The following is a 14,806-nucleotide window of genomic DNA, read 5'->3' as shown; positions in this document are numbered from 1 at the left end:
CCCTAAATTGTTTAGCAAGGAACTGTCTCAAAGTAAAAAATAAAAAGGGGGCTAGGGATATAGCTCAGTTGGTAGAGTGCTTGCCTTGCAGGCACAAGGCCCTGGGTTCAATCCCCAGCACCGCAAAAATAACAAATAAAAAATAAATAAAAATTAAAAAAAATAAAAAGGGCTGGGGATATGATTCAGTGGTAAAGCACCCCTGGGTTCAATCCCCAGTACAACAAAACAATCAGAACTGCAAATAGCTTCATATGAAGCACGGCAGGATGAATTTTCACACTTAAGACATTGTGCAACTGGTACCAGATCAACAAATAGATTCTTGGGGACTCAAAGTGTCCCTGCTGCTGCCTCTGGTCACTTAGGTATCTATGGAGAGGGTCATAGTGGAACTTCTATGATTCCTGGTAATACCTGCTCCCCAGCACTTCCTAGGAATTGAAAACCAGGCCTCATGCTAGGCAACTGCTGTATCACTGAGCTACTTCTCCAGTTTTTTATATTTTTCATTTTGAAACAGGCTCCTACTGAGTTACCCAGGTTGACGTACAACTTGCAATCCACTTCCTCAGCCTCCTGAGTAGCTGAGATTATTGGCATGCACCACCGTGCCTAGAAATCCTGATGATTTGTATAGACACACTTCTGTGTCTTTCATGTGTATTTTTTAATTTAATCCTTACAATATCCTATGAAAAAATACTGTTGTCCCCATATTAAAGTGAGGGGAGCATAGTATTCCAATGATTTCCCAAGGTCCCACCTCTGTTATGTTGCAGAGCTGGACTGGACCCACAAACCTGGCTCAGGGCACATTCTTTAACCACTCAACTGGAACATGAAACTATTTCACTGAGCAGGGGAGGGAGGAACAATCCAATAAATGGCATGTGCTTAAAAGCTTCTTCCTTTCCTACATCGTACTCTGCAGATGATTTTGTTTTCCTGTCTTATGAACTGTGACCAGACCCAGGAAGCATGAGAGTCAGAGAAGGGGAGCAACTTGTTCAGTGACCTGCTACTGATGGTGGTGGACTCTCATGACATTCTGATCAGTCCTTACCTTTGAACGGGATGTTTAGATGCCCCAGGGCCCTCAGATCACTACAGGTGGGGTGTCCAGTTGGAGTCCACATTCTTGGCATCCTTTAATTGAGCAAGACACACAGAAGTAACAAGTGGAGCTTAGATTTATTGAGAACAAAAGCGAAAGTATCACTCCATAACTGGGCAGTGCTGTCTTGTGCGCAGAGCTGTGCCTCCTTCCCCTCTCCCTAGGAACCTCACTGAAGACCATGCTCCATTTGTTCCCACTGGTCACTTTATTTTCAGCTAATTAGAATACAGAACTGGTGGTGGGGTTCACCACAGGCTGTAAGCCTTCAGTGGCTGGAGTTGTCATGGTAATGGAACTTATCCTAACAGGGACCTGACGACTCTTCTCCCTCTTGTACTCCAGTCAGCATTTTTCTTGTATTCTGTCTCCTCCATCTTGATGTCCCTGAACTCCCACCTCAAGACTTCCTGGGGTGCTGACAGGTTTGTGCAGGGGTGAGGCAAAGGCTGGGAGGGCAGAAGTGCTCTGTGGACTCACAGAGGGAAGGGGAGGGAAGGGGAGCTTGTGGTCACAGCCACAACCATCCTGGAGGAGGAACAGTGGTTTCCTTCAGGGCTGCCCTACACAATTTCATGGTGAACTTAGATGTTCACAAATTGTGTCTTCATAAATCCTGTTATTCTTTCATTATGAAAAGACACATTTAACCAAAGAAAACTGTCCTACTTTCAGTTCTTCACTATGCATGTGGCACCCCAGAGGACATTCAGCCATAGCTTTATGTCAGGTTGAAATGATATACAAGGGTTATACAAGGGTCTGGGGTCACAGAGATTTAGGGTTTACGGACCTACTGGGCTTCACGTAGTTCACTTTAACCTCAGGAAAATCTTAATACACACCTCCGAGCCACTCCCAACAGCTGCAACCCCCAGTCCCTCAAACCATTCCATCTGTTCCAGTTGACATCTTCCCTTACTCATGCACAGGAAGTGGGAGTTCTTATGGGAAATCCCACTCATGGTCTCCTGACCTGGAATACCTTCCCCGCTGCACCCCCACCAGGTTCCTGCAGGATGGGGACAATGCTGTTTCCTCTCTGTACCCTTTTGCTAGTCTGGATGTCAAATGTTGCCCACGGCCCATGTGTTAAGGGTCTGGCCCCTAGATAGCTTTACTGGGAGATGGTGGAAACTTTAGAAGGTGGGGCCTAGCAGGAGGTTCTTAGATCATTGGGGGCATGCTGTCAAAAGGGACTCCTGGACCCTGACTCCCTTCCTTGTTCTTTTCTTTCCTGGCTAATGAGGTGAGTGGCTTTGCTCTCCCGCACCGTCCTGTCATTATGTGCTACCACAGGCTCAAAGTGATGAAGTCAATTGATTTTGGCCCGGCACCTACAAAACTATGCGCCCAAATAACTCTTTTCTAAGTTAATTATCTCAGGTATTTCATTATAGTGACAGCAAACTGAAATACCTTCCTACCAAGAACCTTGGTGGCTGAATTCTGGAGATTAGTTAGTCTGCCTGCAGCAGGAAAGTCTTAGGATTTGGGCATGCAGAACTATGCCTGTGACACAGTTTGGGAGCTGCTCAGACTCTAGACTCCTCCTTCCCAGGAAAGTGCACTCCCAGGGTCCAATTTGTTTTTTCGGGGGGGGGGTGCTGGGGATCAAACCCAGGGCCTTGTGCTTATAAGGCAAGCACTCTACCGACTGAGCTATCTCCCCAGCCCCTCAGGGTTCAGTTTTGCTCAGAGGCTAGGAGCCAAGACCCAAGTATCAGTCAAGCTCCTCCAGAGCCCTATAGGTCTCTGACCTGGGTCCAACCCCAGGGTCAGATTTCACCCCAGAGCTGTTTTTGGACATGTAAGCAGAGCACAAACAATCTCCTCTACTAGGAAGGATACAAAGCAAATGGGCAGGTGCCCACTCAGCAACTTGGCAGGCTGAGGAAGGAGGATTGCAAGTTCAAAGCCAGCCTTAGCAACTTAGCGAGGCCCTAAGTGATTTAGTGAGACCTTGTCTCAAAAATTAAAAAGGGCTGGGGATATAGCTTAGTGGTAAAGTGCCTCTGGCTTCATTCCCCACTACGGGGGGAAGAAAAAGGCAAACATGCTGTGTGTGGCGACACCTGTAGTCACAGCTATTAAAAGGGCTGAGGCAAGAGGATCAAGAGGGTTGCCTGAAACCAGGATCCGAGGCCAGCCTAGGCAACCAGAGATACCTCATCTCAAAAAGTAAATAAAACGGATAAAGATAATTGAAAAAATGTTTTAAAAAGCAAACAGGATGGATGAGACCCCAATATGTTAGGTCTAGGCACTCTAGACCTTGGACAGGGCCCACATCCTCAGTATGTACAGAAAGGGTAGACAAGTATCCCCGTGACAGAACCGTGTAAGGCCAGGTCACAGGCATGGTTTCTGGTACCTGATGGCAGCCCGTGTGGCCTTGTGCATCCTTTGCCCTGGGGATACAGCTACAGATAAAAGCAGCAGCTGCTTTGCAGGCAAATGGGGAAGCTACTGCTGCCAGCCAGATATGCCTGCCCAAATCTGTCCTGGAGCCAGCAGTCTGCTCCTCGAAACCTCACAGCAGGACCACTCAGCCACCGGGATTCAGGACATGCAGCTCAGAGTGGCAGGCATGGGTTATTACAAGGGACAGGAAAAGGGAAAAGGTGACACTTTGACCAGAGACAGTGGGTACTTTCAGAGAGAAGGAATGCACACCCCTTCTGCCCTCCAATTTTGTTGGGGGTCCCAGAGATGCTCCCAGAGTCCTGCCCAGGTCTACCTCTCGACTGACAGCAGGATGACATCAGACTTTCAAGTCTCCACTGCCATGACATCTCTAGGTTACTTTGGTCCATGCTGACTGATTCTAATCAGAAACTATTCTTACAGATTTTACGGTTAGCAGGGGATTATCCTTATCTCCTGAGTTATGGGATTTCATCTGTGAAAGGGTCACAAACCCCTAACCCCAACCAGGGTAACCTGTGTTCTTATTTGGGCCTGAATTTCTCCTGCAGATAAGAGGTTGCTTGCTGAGGAATATAACATATCCTGTTAACTTAAGCCAGGCAGGGCTGCAGGTAAATTTCTTTTTAATTTTTATTTATTTATTTTTTTGGTACTGGGGATTGAACTCAGGGGCACTCAACCACTGAGCCACATCCCCAGCCCTTTTTTGTATTTTATTTAGAGACAGGTTCTCACTGAGTTGCTTAGTGCCTTGCTAAATTGCTGAGGCTGGCTTTGGACTTGTGATCCTCCTGCCTCAGCCTCCACAGTCACTGGGATTATAGGCATATACCTATAGTGCTTGGCTGATAAATTGCTTTTAACAAGAAAGCAAGAGCTAGGGTGCAGTGGTGCACACCTATAATTGCAGTGGCTTGGGAGGCTGAAGCAGGAGGATCCTGAATTCAAAGCCAGCCTCAGCAATTTAATGAGACCCTGTCTCAAAATTAAAAATAAATAAATAAATGAAGAGGTTGGGGTGTGGCTCCAGTGGTTAAGTGTCCCTAGGTTCAATCCCTGGTACAAAAAAAAAAAAAAAAAAAAAAAAAAAAAAAAGGAGGCTGGCACGGTGGCACATGCCTGTAATCCCAGTGGCTTGGGAGACTGAGGCAAGAGGATTGAGAGTTCAAAGTCAGCATCACCAAAAGTGAGGTGCTAAACAACTCAATGAGACCCTGTCTCTAAATAAAGTACAAAAAGGGCTGAGGATGTGGCACAGGCACTGAGTGCCCCTGAGTTCAATCCCTGGTAACCCCCCATCCCACAAAAAAGCATGTGGGTGTCAGCACAGATATGATGGGCCCAGAGATAGTGAGAAGCGAGGCTAAGTTATAGCATAGGAAATGCATGGACACCTCAGAGAGAGAATGGTGTACTCGGAGGGTTAGGGGTTTTAAGGAAATTGAGTCCCTCTGTTTTTATCTTAATTTCCGGTCCCCTTATTTAGTTCACTACCCTTTGAATAGCCCTCAGCAAGCTTTCTTTGTGAGGGTCCTGATGTTTTGGTTGCCAGGGTGACTGGGGGTTGTGACATAGTTTAGGTGATGAGGGAGGGCCCAGGCCATCTGGCAGGCTATGACCTGATCTCGAGTTTTTCTTAAGGTAAATAATTATGGCTGAGGGAGATTTTGACACACCAACCCCATCTTCTAGGTACTCGCCTGTCAAATAAGGCTTATGTGGTTTTCAGTCACCTTTCATGTTCCTTTCCCTGCTCACCCATTCATGGCTGACTGGCTAAACATTACCACCCGGGCACCCATCCTAGCACTTTGACTCATTTCATCTTTCTTCCCTCTTTGCAGTGTGTTAACAGTAGGATGAGACAGTGTGGATGTAGCTTAGTGGCAGAAACTGCCTTCCATGAGACGCTAAGTTCAATCTTCTGCACTGCAACCCACCCCCCCACCACAAAAACCCAGTGTGATGAAGGGTCTCAGGCACTTGCTTGTTGGTTCCTTCAGCAAACAAGTAACTACTTGCTGTCAGCTGTATCAAGGTGTGGTTAGGCACAGGAGGGAGCTGAATGGAACTTGTCTGCCAAGACTATCCCAAGTCCTAGAATCAGGAAAGAAATCACACCAGCTAAGGAATGGCAAAGATCACCAGCACCGCCAGATTAACACTGGGGTGAGCTGGGAGAGCTGGAACCTGATGGAGCTAGAATAACAAAAAGGAGACAGAAGACAACTAGGGAGTAGGGATGAAGATCCTCAGTAACTGCATGATAAAAAGCCTTGGATTTCTTACCAAAAGACAGACTCTTAAAATCAGAGAATGTTGTTTATCAGAAACAGATTTAAAATAAACATAAAGAAAGGTTAAAACTAGGGCCCAGTCAGCGGGCCACTAGGTGATTTAGGCTGTTTACCTTGCCTTCCTAGCCAAAAGGCCATTCAGTTGCAGGGATCCAGCAGCTGCTGCAGGTTGAAAAGCCGGAGGTGTCTGGAGCCTCCAAGCAAAGTAACTGGAGACTGAAGCAGGCCAAAGATACAGCTCAGGCTGAAACTGGTCAGCACCTTACTGCCTGCTGAGGGAGGAGGAGTCAAGGCCAAGGGAGTTGAGGTACTGGACTTCTGGCAGCTGCTGGCTGAGGTGGAGTCTCAGGAGATGGCCATCCTCCAGACCTACTCTTCAGCAGAAGCCTTTGGCTACCCCATCCCAGTCAGAAATGCCCTTGGCCCTGCTTTTTGGGCTGTGGCCTCATTCACCCCTGTCAACCCCAGCTCAGCTGCCTCTCTGGAGGGCCTCTTGCACAGGTCCCTAGACTCCCGTAACTCCAGCAGGTGGCCACGTGGCACCTCTCCATCCCCTGCCATTCCTGTCTCTGTCCTGCAAGATCTGATTAAAATCTCACAAGTCCTGACCACAAGCCTCACCCACACACTGAGACCGCTGCCCTCACTTACTTCCCTCCCTCGTTGTCCTCCCCGGCTGACAAGGCTCACTCAGACGTGGAGGGGGGTGAATACTTGAGGACTCCCCTCTCCCACCATAGCCTGCGCCCTGCTGGGCACCCCCTGCTGTACTCTGCCTCGTTTCTCTGTCCTTCTGGTCCACCTTCCTTACCCCACTCTCCATCGCGTGCCACTAAACACCTTCCCTATCCTGGGACCTCCCACCTCATCCTGGTCCTCCTTATTTCCGGTGGGGGCTTGGAGGCCATCTCCTCCCCGGAGCCTTCCCGGCTTGCGTCCAGGCCCACAGCCGCCCTCTTGCTCCCTCTGGGCAGAGTCCAGGGTCCCCCGGCTCCTTTCCCGTTGTCTCGAGGACCCGGCTGGGCCGAAGTCCCCGCGGCCAGCAGCGCCCGTGCCAGCGGGCGGCGGGCATTCGCCACCTGCCGGTCAGACCCCGTCTTCTGGGTGCAGAAGCACCAGGTCCTCGAGGCGGCACACCCACTGCCCGGCGACCCGGCGTCCTGCACCAGCGGGAGCTCTCCTCGGTCAGGCCCGGAGTGCCGGTCTCGCGGCTTGGTGCAGATCGCTGTGTGTGGCTCTAGACAAACTCCTCGACCTCTCCTCGCGCAGTTTTCGTGCCTAGCGCGACGCCTGTCAGCGGGAAGACACCTGCGCGGGCCCAGCCCGCGCCCGCTCCCCCGTGCGCCTGCGCGGAGGCTCAGCGGCGGCGCGCCAGGGCAACTACACATCCCGGCGTGCTCCGAGCCCGGAAGAGGGCCCCGCTCTGGCTCCGCCCCGGAAGATAAGGAGGCTCGCGGGCGCACGTTTCCTTTTTCGGTAGCGCCCGGGAGCAGGTAGGTCGGTCTGTGGTGCTGAGGGCTTGGGACCATCCGCCGCCATCCGCCGCCATCCGCCGCCATCCGCCGCGATGGGGCCCGCCGTGGTTCCTGGGAGACTGTTCTGAGAAGGCGCAGGCGCGCGCGGCCGGGATGGAGACGTGGGAGGCGGGGGTGCGGGCGGGTCTCGGGACGCCGGGCCGGCGCCCGCCTTGCTAGACTCACGCTGATCTGAGTCGCCCCCAGACCCGCCGCCATGGGCCGAGTGATTCGTGGACAGAGGAAGGGCGCTGGCTCCGTGTTCCGCGCGCACGTGAAACACCGCAAGGGCGCCGCGCGCTTGCGCGCCGTGGACTTCGCCGAGCGACACGGCTACATCAAAGGCATCGTGAAGGTGCGGGGCGTCTGCCCTGATGGGTGGGGGAACGCGGCGTCTGCCGAGACCCGCGCTCACTCCACTTCGGCCCGCAGGACATTATCCATGACCCAGGCCGCGGGGCGCCCCTCGCCAAGGTGGTCTTCCGGGATCCATACCGGTTTAAAAAACGGACGGAGCTGTTTATCGCCGCCGAGGGCATCCACACAGGCCAGTTCGTGTACTGCGGCAAGAAGGGTGAGCCTAGCGGCGGGGAGGAAGCTTGGGGCGGAGAGGAGATGGGAGCCACCGCTGGATTGCCCATCTGCGGCCTGATCGGCACGGCCCGCGCCTGAAGCCTCCCGCGGGGCCCGCTGGGATATGGTGTCCAACGGGGTGTCTGGAGAGGTGGGGGCCCAGATGTCGAATGCTCGTCGCTTTGGGGTTTCCTAGAAGCCTGGCTTTGCATTGCCTCTGGCTGCACTGACCACCTGGTTCCGCTTCTCCTGGCAGCCCAGCTCAATATTGGCAATGTTCTTCCTGTGGGCACCATGCCTGAGGGTACGATTGTGTGTTGCCTGGAGGAGAAGCCAGGGGACCGGGGCAAGCTGGCCCGAGCCTCCGGTAACTATGCCACGGTCATCTCTCACAATCCTGAGACCAAGAAGACCCGTGTGAAGCTGCCCTCTGGCTCCAAGAAGGTCATTTCTTCAGCCAACAGAGCTGTTGTCGGTGAGTGCCTAGGTGCTCAGGCTGTGAGCTGCCTATGAACTGCTACCTGTTGCCCTTGGGCTCTGTAATTTGAATATAGGTCGTTTTGAGCCCTCATAGCTGTAAAGTCTGGTGGTTTGGAGCAGAATGAGGTTGAATCAGATGGTTCTCAATCTCCAAGTGTGTGCCGGTCTAATCCAGGCTTCCTGGTTTTTGTTACCACTTCATTTGGTTAATTCCTGGGGTTTCTTCAGAGAAAACAGGATCAGATACTAGGAATTTCCTTAAAGGTATCTGTAACTGTTGAGGGAGAAAGGATTTGGATTCAGGTTCTTTGACTGGCGACACCTTAGAATCTGCAAAACACAGCCTTGGAGAGAGTAGTTGCTGAGGTTCACAGTACAAGCAGAGCTGTAGTGCAGTGTACTTGGTCAGTTAGTTGCTTTGGGGGATTCAGAGGTTGGGTGACCTACCTTGTATCTCAGACACAGTGAAGCAAGAGTGCTCATTTGGGAACTTAAAGTCAGTTCACTAGGGTGGAGGCTGGTGGGCTCTTTGCATCGTGGCTGTAGAAGTACTATGGCTCATGGGCAACACATGACAGAACTAAGAGTGGCGGTATGCATTGGGAAGGGTTCGTGGGCAAGGTGAGGGGATTCTCTGAGGCTTCTGATCTCCCAACAGGTGTGGTGGCTGGAGGTGGCCGGATTGACAAACCTATCTTGAAAGCTGGCCGTGCCTACCACAAGTATAAAGCAAAGAGAAACTGCTGGCCACGTGTACGCGGTGTGGCCATGAATGTAAGTAGTCCAGCAATCAGTGGGCAGGGTATTCAAAATACAGTGACCATGTGGGTGGGTTAGCAAGTCTCTTCATGAGGTGTTCCCTAACTTCTGTAACAGGGTAATCTTCAGTGGGCGAAGCACTGGGTGGTAGTTTGTAGCTACAGGGTTCTTGATCTTGCCCCAGCCCTCCTGCAGTGGGGTCACTACTACTATAACACCATCTCCCTCTACCTGCAGCCTGTGGAACATCCCTTCGGAGGAGGTAACCACCAGCATATTGGCAAACCCTCTACCATCCGCCGAGATGCTCCTGCTGGCCGCAAAGTGGGTCTCATTGCTGCCCGCCGGACTGGGCGGCTCCGTGGAACCAAGACTGTGCAGGAGAAAGAGAACTAGGCCTGTGGGGCTCAATAAAGTTTGTCCTTTTGCTGTTAGCCTGTGTGCCTGTGGTTTCAGAGGGAGGGATCCCTGCCATGAATATCTTGGTACAGGTGAAAAGGAAGAAACTTGTAACTAGGAGACTAGTCGTGAGAGATGGAGCTTCATGACTCAAGAGGAGGAGGTGGAGGTGTCCAGGGCCAGGAGCTTGTTCCCAGAGGAGAGGGGACCAAGAACATGACAGACTGAGGTGGGTGACCACAGCCTGCAGTGCTAAGACCCCACTTAACAAATGAGGAAACAGATTAGAACCAAATCCTGAGCCCAATGCTGTGGACCATACCTTCGGTGTTTTGGTGGAGACTCAGTGGTTGTGCATGCTAGGTTCACTAGTTTCCCGATTCCTGAAAGCAGCCCTGTATTTGACTTAAGCAACAAGTTCCCCTTCAAATGGCACATTTCCTTTTATGTTCTTGTGAAGCTTTTCCTTAGTACAGTTGCAGGTGCCAACCGTATGGGAGCTGCCTTACAGAGTTGGGATGTGAATCTGGATCTGATATGGTCTAACTATCCTTGTGCAGGTTATCAAGAGCAGGCAGCTCCCTGCACAAGTAGGATGGGTTGAGGGGTGGTCACTTGCAGAGTGGAGGGTCCTAGGTTTGGGGCTGCTGTTCTTCATCCCAGGTCTATACACGGCAAAGTTACCCTTTTTGAACACTGATAGGTGTTTGCAGTGTGTGTACCATGGGTCCCTGTCCACTCTAGGTCTTGTCCAACTATGTAGAACCTTAGACTGGACAACAAGCAGTTGGCTTGTGGCCCTACCTGCTCCAGGCAAAGAAGGCCACCAGGAAAAGTATGTTAGTTTGATTTGAGCACTTAAGAGAATGTAGGTAGAGTATTTTGAGCCTGATATTTCCCTCTGTCAAGAAGAGTGGTGCTCCTGGGAAACCACAGGTTGGAAACAGCTGATCTGCCAGAGGAAGACAGGTTAATTTTCACCAGAACAAATGAGCTTCCTGTTGGCCCGCGGCATCTTGCACGTAAACAGTGTCATGCTGAATAGCATCAAGTGTGAGCCGGTCAATCTTATGCCAGGCAGTTCTGAAGATGGCTGACCCCACTTGTGTCTTGCAGCTGTAGTCAGGGTCCTTGAATGACAAGGCCTTCCTGTGCTCGCAGAGGGAACCCCAGATTCCTGGGTTGCAGATGAAGGTGTTGCTGAGGGATTGGTGGGGAGGCACCTGGAAGAGTGATAGAGCACTAGGTGTGGTTGAGCCATAAGCTGCCGCGGCTTTCCTGCTCCCTTTTTGGCAAAGTGGGGTCAGGTCTTGGCCGAGGGACACGCTCTCTGGGAGGGCTTGCTCCAGAGCAGTGGTGCTCAAAAGCCCGTTTTAGTCGGAGGGGACACTGGCCCCCATTTACATTCAAGGTTGGGGACAGTGGATTAAACAGGCTGCTTTGTCCAGAAGCAACCTCTTGTCCCAGGAAAGGGTGTTTCCCGCTGCTAGACTCTGGCGGTTTTCATTGCTCACTAGGGAGAATTCATCAGAAAGGAATGACTACACCGGGCATTTGCCTGGCATGGGTGAGGAGCTGGGTATCATGCCCAGCACCGACCAACCGTGTGGCGGCTCACGGTTCCGGGAGACTTTGAGAGCCACGGAGGCGGACAAGGAGACTCCGCTCCCCCTTCCCAGAGCGGACGGGCGGTGCTTGGGGTCCGGCCAGGAGAGGGCTAGGCCTCGCGTCACTTCCGCCCCGGCACTGATTGGTCGGCCGCAGGGCGGGGTCCGATGGCCGCTCCCCCGCGGCGCTGAGGTGAGTGCGGTCCCTCTGCCGACAGACCCTGCCAGCGACCTTCAGGGCGCGGGTCAGCCGAGCCATCGACCGCGCCTTCCGCCCTGGGGGACCGGGACGGGCCCTTCCCCGACTGACAGCACCCCCCGCCCCGGGGACCCGGACCATCCCTTCCCCGACTGACAGCATCCGGGGACCCGGACGGGCCCTTCCCCAACTGACAGCACCCCTGCCCCGGGGACCCGGACGGGCCCTTCCCCAACTGACAGCACCCCTGCCCGGGGGACCTGGGCAGGCCCCATCCGGACCCCCAACCTAGTCTCCCTGTTGCCACATTCACCCGGCATTCCTATACCCCCGACCCCGGGGTCATTCCTTCTGCCCCCACCCCACTCCCCTTGACAGTCCCTCCTCACAGGGCCCATGCACGCCCCAGGGCCCCTCTGCAGGGCACCCCACAGGTCAGTTTGTGTCCTGGGATACTCTTGACCCCTCTTCCTCCTGATGACCCGTAGCCCTTCCCGGGGCTGACTCGCTCCTCTATAAATGCTCCCCCCCCCCCCCGCCAGGTCCTTACAGGTACTGCCCCTCACTTTGTTTTAGCAGACACTTCCCAAACTCCTCATTTTATTGGGTGTAACTTCTTTCCGTCTTAACCTCTTTTCTCTTTGAGCTCTTCAAGTCTTTTTTCCAAATTTTTTATTCTTATTTTTCAAATGACCTGAAATCTTTTAATTTGCCCTATCATCTTGTGCTTCCTCCTGCCCCTCACCCCACCCAGAGCCTGTGCAAGCTGAACTGAGCCACATCCCAGTGACCAGCTTTTTTTTTTTATGTTTTTCAGTTGTTAATGGACCTTTATTTTATTCATTATCATTTATATGCGGTGCCGAGAATTGAACCCAGTGCCTCACATATACTAGGAGAGCACGCTACCATTGAGCCACAACCCCAGCCCTTTTCTTTCTTTCTTTCTTTCTTTTTTTTTTTCTTTTTCTGTTTTTGGTACTTCATTTAGAGACAGAGTCTCACTGAGTTACTTAGCACCTTGCTATGGCTGAGGCTGGCTTTGATTCTCTTGCCTCAGTCTGCCAAGCTGCTGGAATGACATGTGACACGCCCTGCCTAGCTTCTTTTTCTTTCTTTCTTTCTTTTTTTTTTCCTTATTTGTCAATGGACCTTTATTTTATTTATTTATATGTAGTGCTGAAGATCAAACTCAGTGCCTCACACATGCTAGGCACGTGCTCTACCATTGAGCCACAACCCCAGCCCCCTGCTTAGCTTTTTTTTTTTTTTTTGCGGTGCTGGGGATTGAACCCAGAGCCTTGTGCTTGTGAGGTAAGCACTCTACCAACTGAGCTATCTCACCAACCCTGCTTAGCTTTTTTGAGACAGGTTATCACTAAGGTGTCCAGGCTGCCCTAGGACTTGAGATCCTCCTGCTTTAGCTTCCTGAGTTGCTGGGACTACAGGCATCTTGTGTTTTTTAGTAATTATTTTAAAAATATTTTTCTATAAATTTTTTTTGCATGATATTCTCCAATTTCATCCATTTGCCTGCAATGCCATACTTTTATTATTCTTTATAGCTGAGTAATATTCCATTGTATATATATATACAATTCTTTATCCATTCATCAACTGAAGGGCATCTAGGTTGGTTCCACAGTCTGGCTATTGTGAATGGAGAACCTATGAACATTGATGTGGCTGTATCTCTCTGTAGTATGCTGATTTTAAGTCCTTTGGGTATAGGCCAAGGAGTGGGACAGCTAGGTCAAATGGTGGATCCATTCCAAGTTTTCTAAGGAATCTCCACACTGCTTTCCAGAATGGCTGCACTAATTTGCAGCCCCACCAGCAATGTATGAGTGTACCTTTTTCCCCACATCCTCTCCAACACCTATTGTTGCTTGTATTCTTGATAATCGCCATTCTAATTGGGGTGAGATGGAATCTTAGTGTAGTTTTGATTTGCATTTCTCTTATTGCTAAAGATGGTGAACATTATTTCATATGTTTGTTGATTGCTTGTAGATCTTCTTCTGTGAAGTATCTGTTCATATCCTTAGCCCATTTGTTGATTGGGTTATTTGTATTCTTTGTGTAGCGTTTTTTGAGTTCTTTATAGATTCTGGAAATTAGTGCTCTATCTGAAGTATGAGTAGCAAAGATATTCTCCCACTCTGTAGGTTTTCTCTTTGCATTGCTGATAGTTTCCTTTGCTGAGAGAAAGCTATTTAGTTTGAATCTATTCCAGTTATTGATTCTTGCTTTTATTTCTTGTGCTATGGGAGCCTGTTAAGGAAGTCTGATCCTAAGCCGACATGTTGAAGATTTGGACCTACTTTTTCTTCTATAAGATGCAGGATCTCTGGTCTGATTTCAAGGTCCTTGATCCATTGTGAGTTGAGTTTTGTGCAGGGTGAGAGATAGGGGTTTAGTTTCATTCTGTTGCATATGGATTTCCAGTTTTCCCAGCACCATTTGTTGAAGAGGCTATCTTTTCTCCATTGCATATTTTTGGCACCTTTGTCTAGTATGAGAAAATTGTATTTATTTGGGTTTGTGTCTGTGTCCTCTATTCTGTACCATTGATCTACCAGTCTATTTTGGTGCCAATCTAAATTTTTAAAATAAAATCATTTATGCAAAACGGATTAACAAACACCAGCGGCTTGAATTGTCAGTTGTCATTGTACCACATTTGTTCAAGCTTTTTAAAATTTTTTATTGTTATTTATTTATTTTTTTAAAAGAAAACATTGTTACCCAGGTGCAGGGTGCATACTTGTAGCCCCAGCAACTCAGGAGACTGAGGCAGGAGGATTGCAAGTTTGAGATCAACCTCAGCTACTTAGTGAGACAATCTTGAGAAATGAAAAGGGCTGGGAATATAGCTCAGTGGTTGAGCTGCCAATACAAAAAAAAAAAAAAAAAAAAAAAAAGTTAAACTGTGTTTAGACCCAAGATTCCAGTCCCACTCTTCCTTAGAAGCACCCATTTTCTGATCAATATGCTTCATCCCATTTTCTTATATCACTATAAACTTAATGTTGTCTTTCATCTCTTAATAACCTACATACTGTTGGTCCTGTTGGTGCATGTCTGTAATCTCAGCAACCCCAGAGGCTGAAGCAGGAGGATCCCAACTTCAAAGCCAGCCTCAGCAATTTAGCAAGGCTCTAAGCAACTTAGTGAGACCCTGTCTCAAAAGAAAAAAATAAAAAGGGTTGGGTATGTGGCTCAGTGGTTAAGCACCCCTGGGATCAATCCCTGGTACAAAAACAAAACAAAATAAAACAAAACAAAACAAAACCCTACACACCTATCATACTATGGATAACCCTATCTGAGATCTTTACTCAACCTTATAACTCCTTGACATTGATATGCTTGGTTTCTTTAAACTGCTGTGATATTTCCTGTTACCTTGAGGGACTTAAAGTTTTTTT

General features: G+C 50.0%; 2 protein-coding genes across 2 annotated transcripts; one reads left to right on the top strand and one right to left on the bottom strand.

The window, feature by feature from the left end:
• Positions 1-1,049: 1,049 nt before the first annotated feature.
• LOC124995215 (uncharacterized) lies at positions 1,050-7,951 on the bottom strand. The gene is made up of 2 exons (XM_047567644.1): positions 5,958-7,951; positions 1,050-1,149 (listed from the first exon to the last, which is right to left on the bottom strand). The coding sequence occupies exon 1, from the start codon at positions 7,575-7,577 to the stop codon at positions 6,690-6,692; it is 888 nt and encodes a 295-aa protein (XP_047423600.1). The 5' UTR covers positions 7,578-7,951; the 3' UTR covers positions 1,050-1,149; positions 5,958-6,689.
• On the top strand, positions 7,180-9,604 carry Rpl8 (ribosomal protein L8). Its single transcript, XM_047567645.1, has 6 exons — positions 7,180-7,337; positions 7,566-7,713; positions 7,791-7,932; positions 8,188-8,406; positions 9,070-9,185; positions 9,408-9,604. Exons 2-6 carry the CDS (start codon positions 7,576-7,578, stop codon positions 9,564-9,566), a joined length of 774 nt encoding a protein of 257 aa, XP_047423601.1. The 5' UTR covers positions 7,180-7,337; positions 7,566-7,575; the 3' UTR covers positions 9,567-9,604.
• Positions 9,605-14,806: the final 5,202 nt, after the last annotated feature.

Source organism: Sciurus carolinensis, chromosome 1 (genome assembly GCF_902686445.1).
Source record: "Sciurus carolinensis chromosome 1, mSciCar1.2, whole genome shotgun sequence".
Lineage (NCBI taxonomy): Eukaryota > Metazoa > Chordata > Mammalia > Rodentia > Sciuridae > Sciurus > Sciurus carolinensis.
The sequence above is the reverse complement of the archived record's forward strand: the minus strand, read 5'-3'. Positions and strand labels throughout refer to the sequence as shown.

Bases quoted from the DNA above. Each gene is read 5' to 3' on its own strand.
- Rpl8 (XM_047567645.1), top strand. From the start codon at position 7,576: ATGGGCCGAGTGATTCGTGGACAGAGGAAGGGCGCTGGCTCCGTGTTC. The intron at 7,933-8,187 runs GTGAGCCTAGCG...TTCTCCTGGCAG, and splicing joins CGTGTACTGCGGCAAGAAGG to CCCAGCTCAATATTGGCAAT. The intron at 9,186-9,407 runs GTAAGTAGTCCA...CTCTACCTGCAG, and splicing joins TACGCGGTGTGGCCATGAAT to CCTGTGGAACATCCCTTCGG.
- LOC124995215 (XM_047567644.1), bottom strand. From the start codon at position 7,577: ATGGCGGCGGGTCTGGGGGCGACTCAGATCAGCGTGAGTCTAGCAAGG.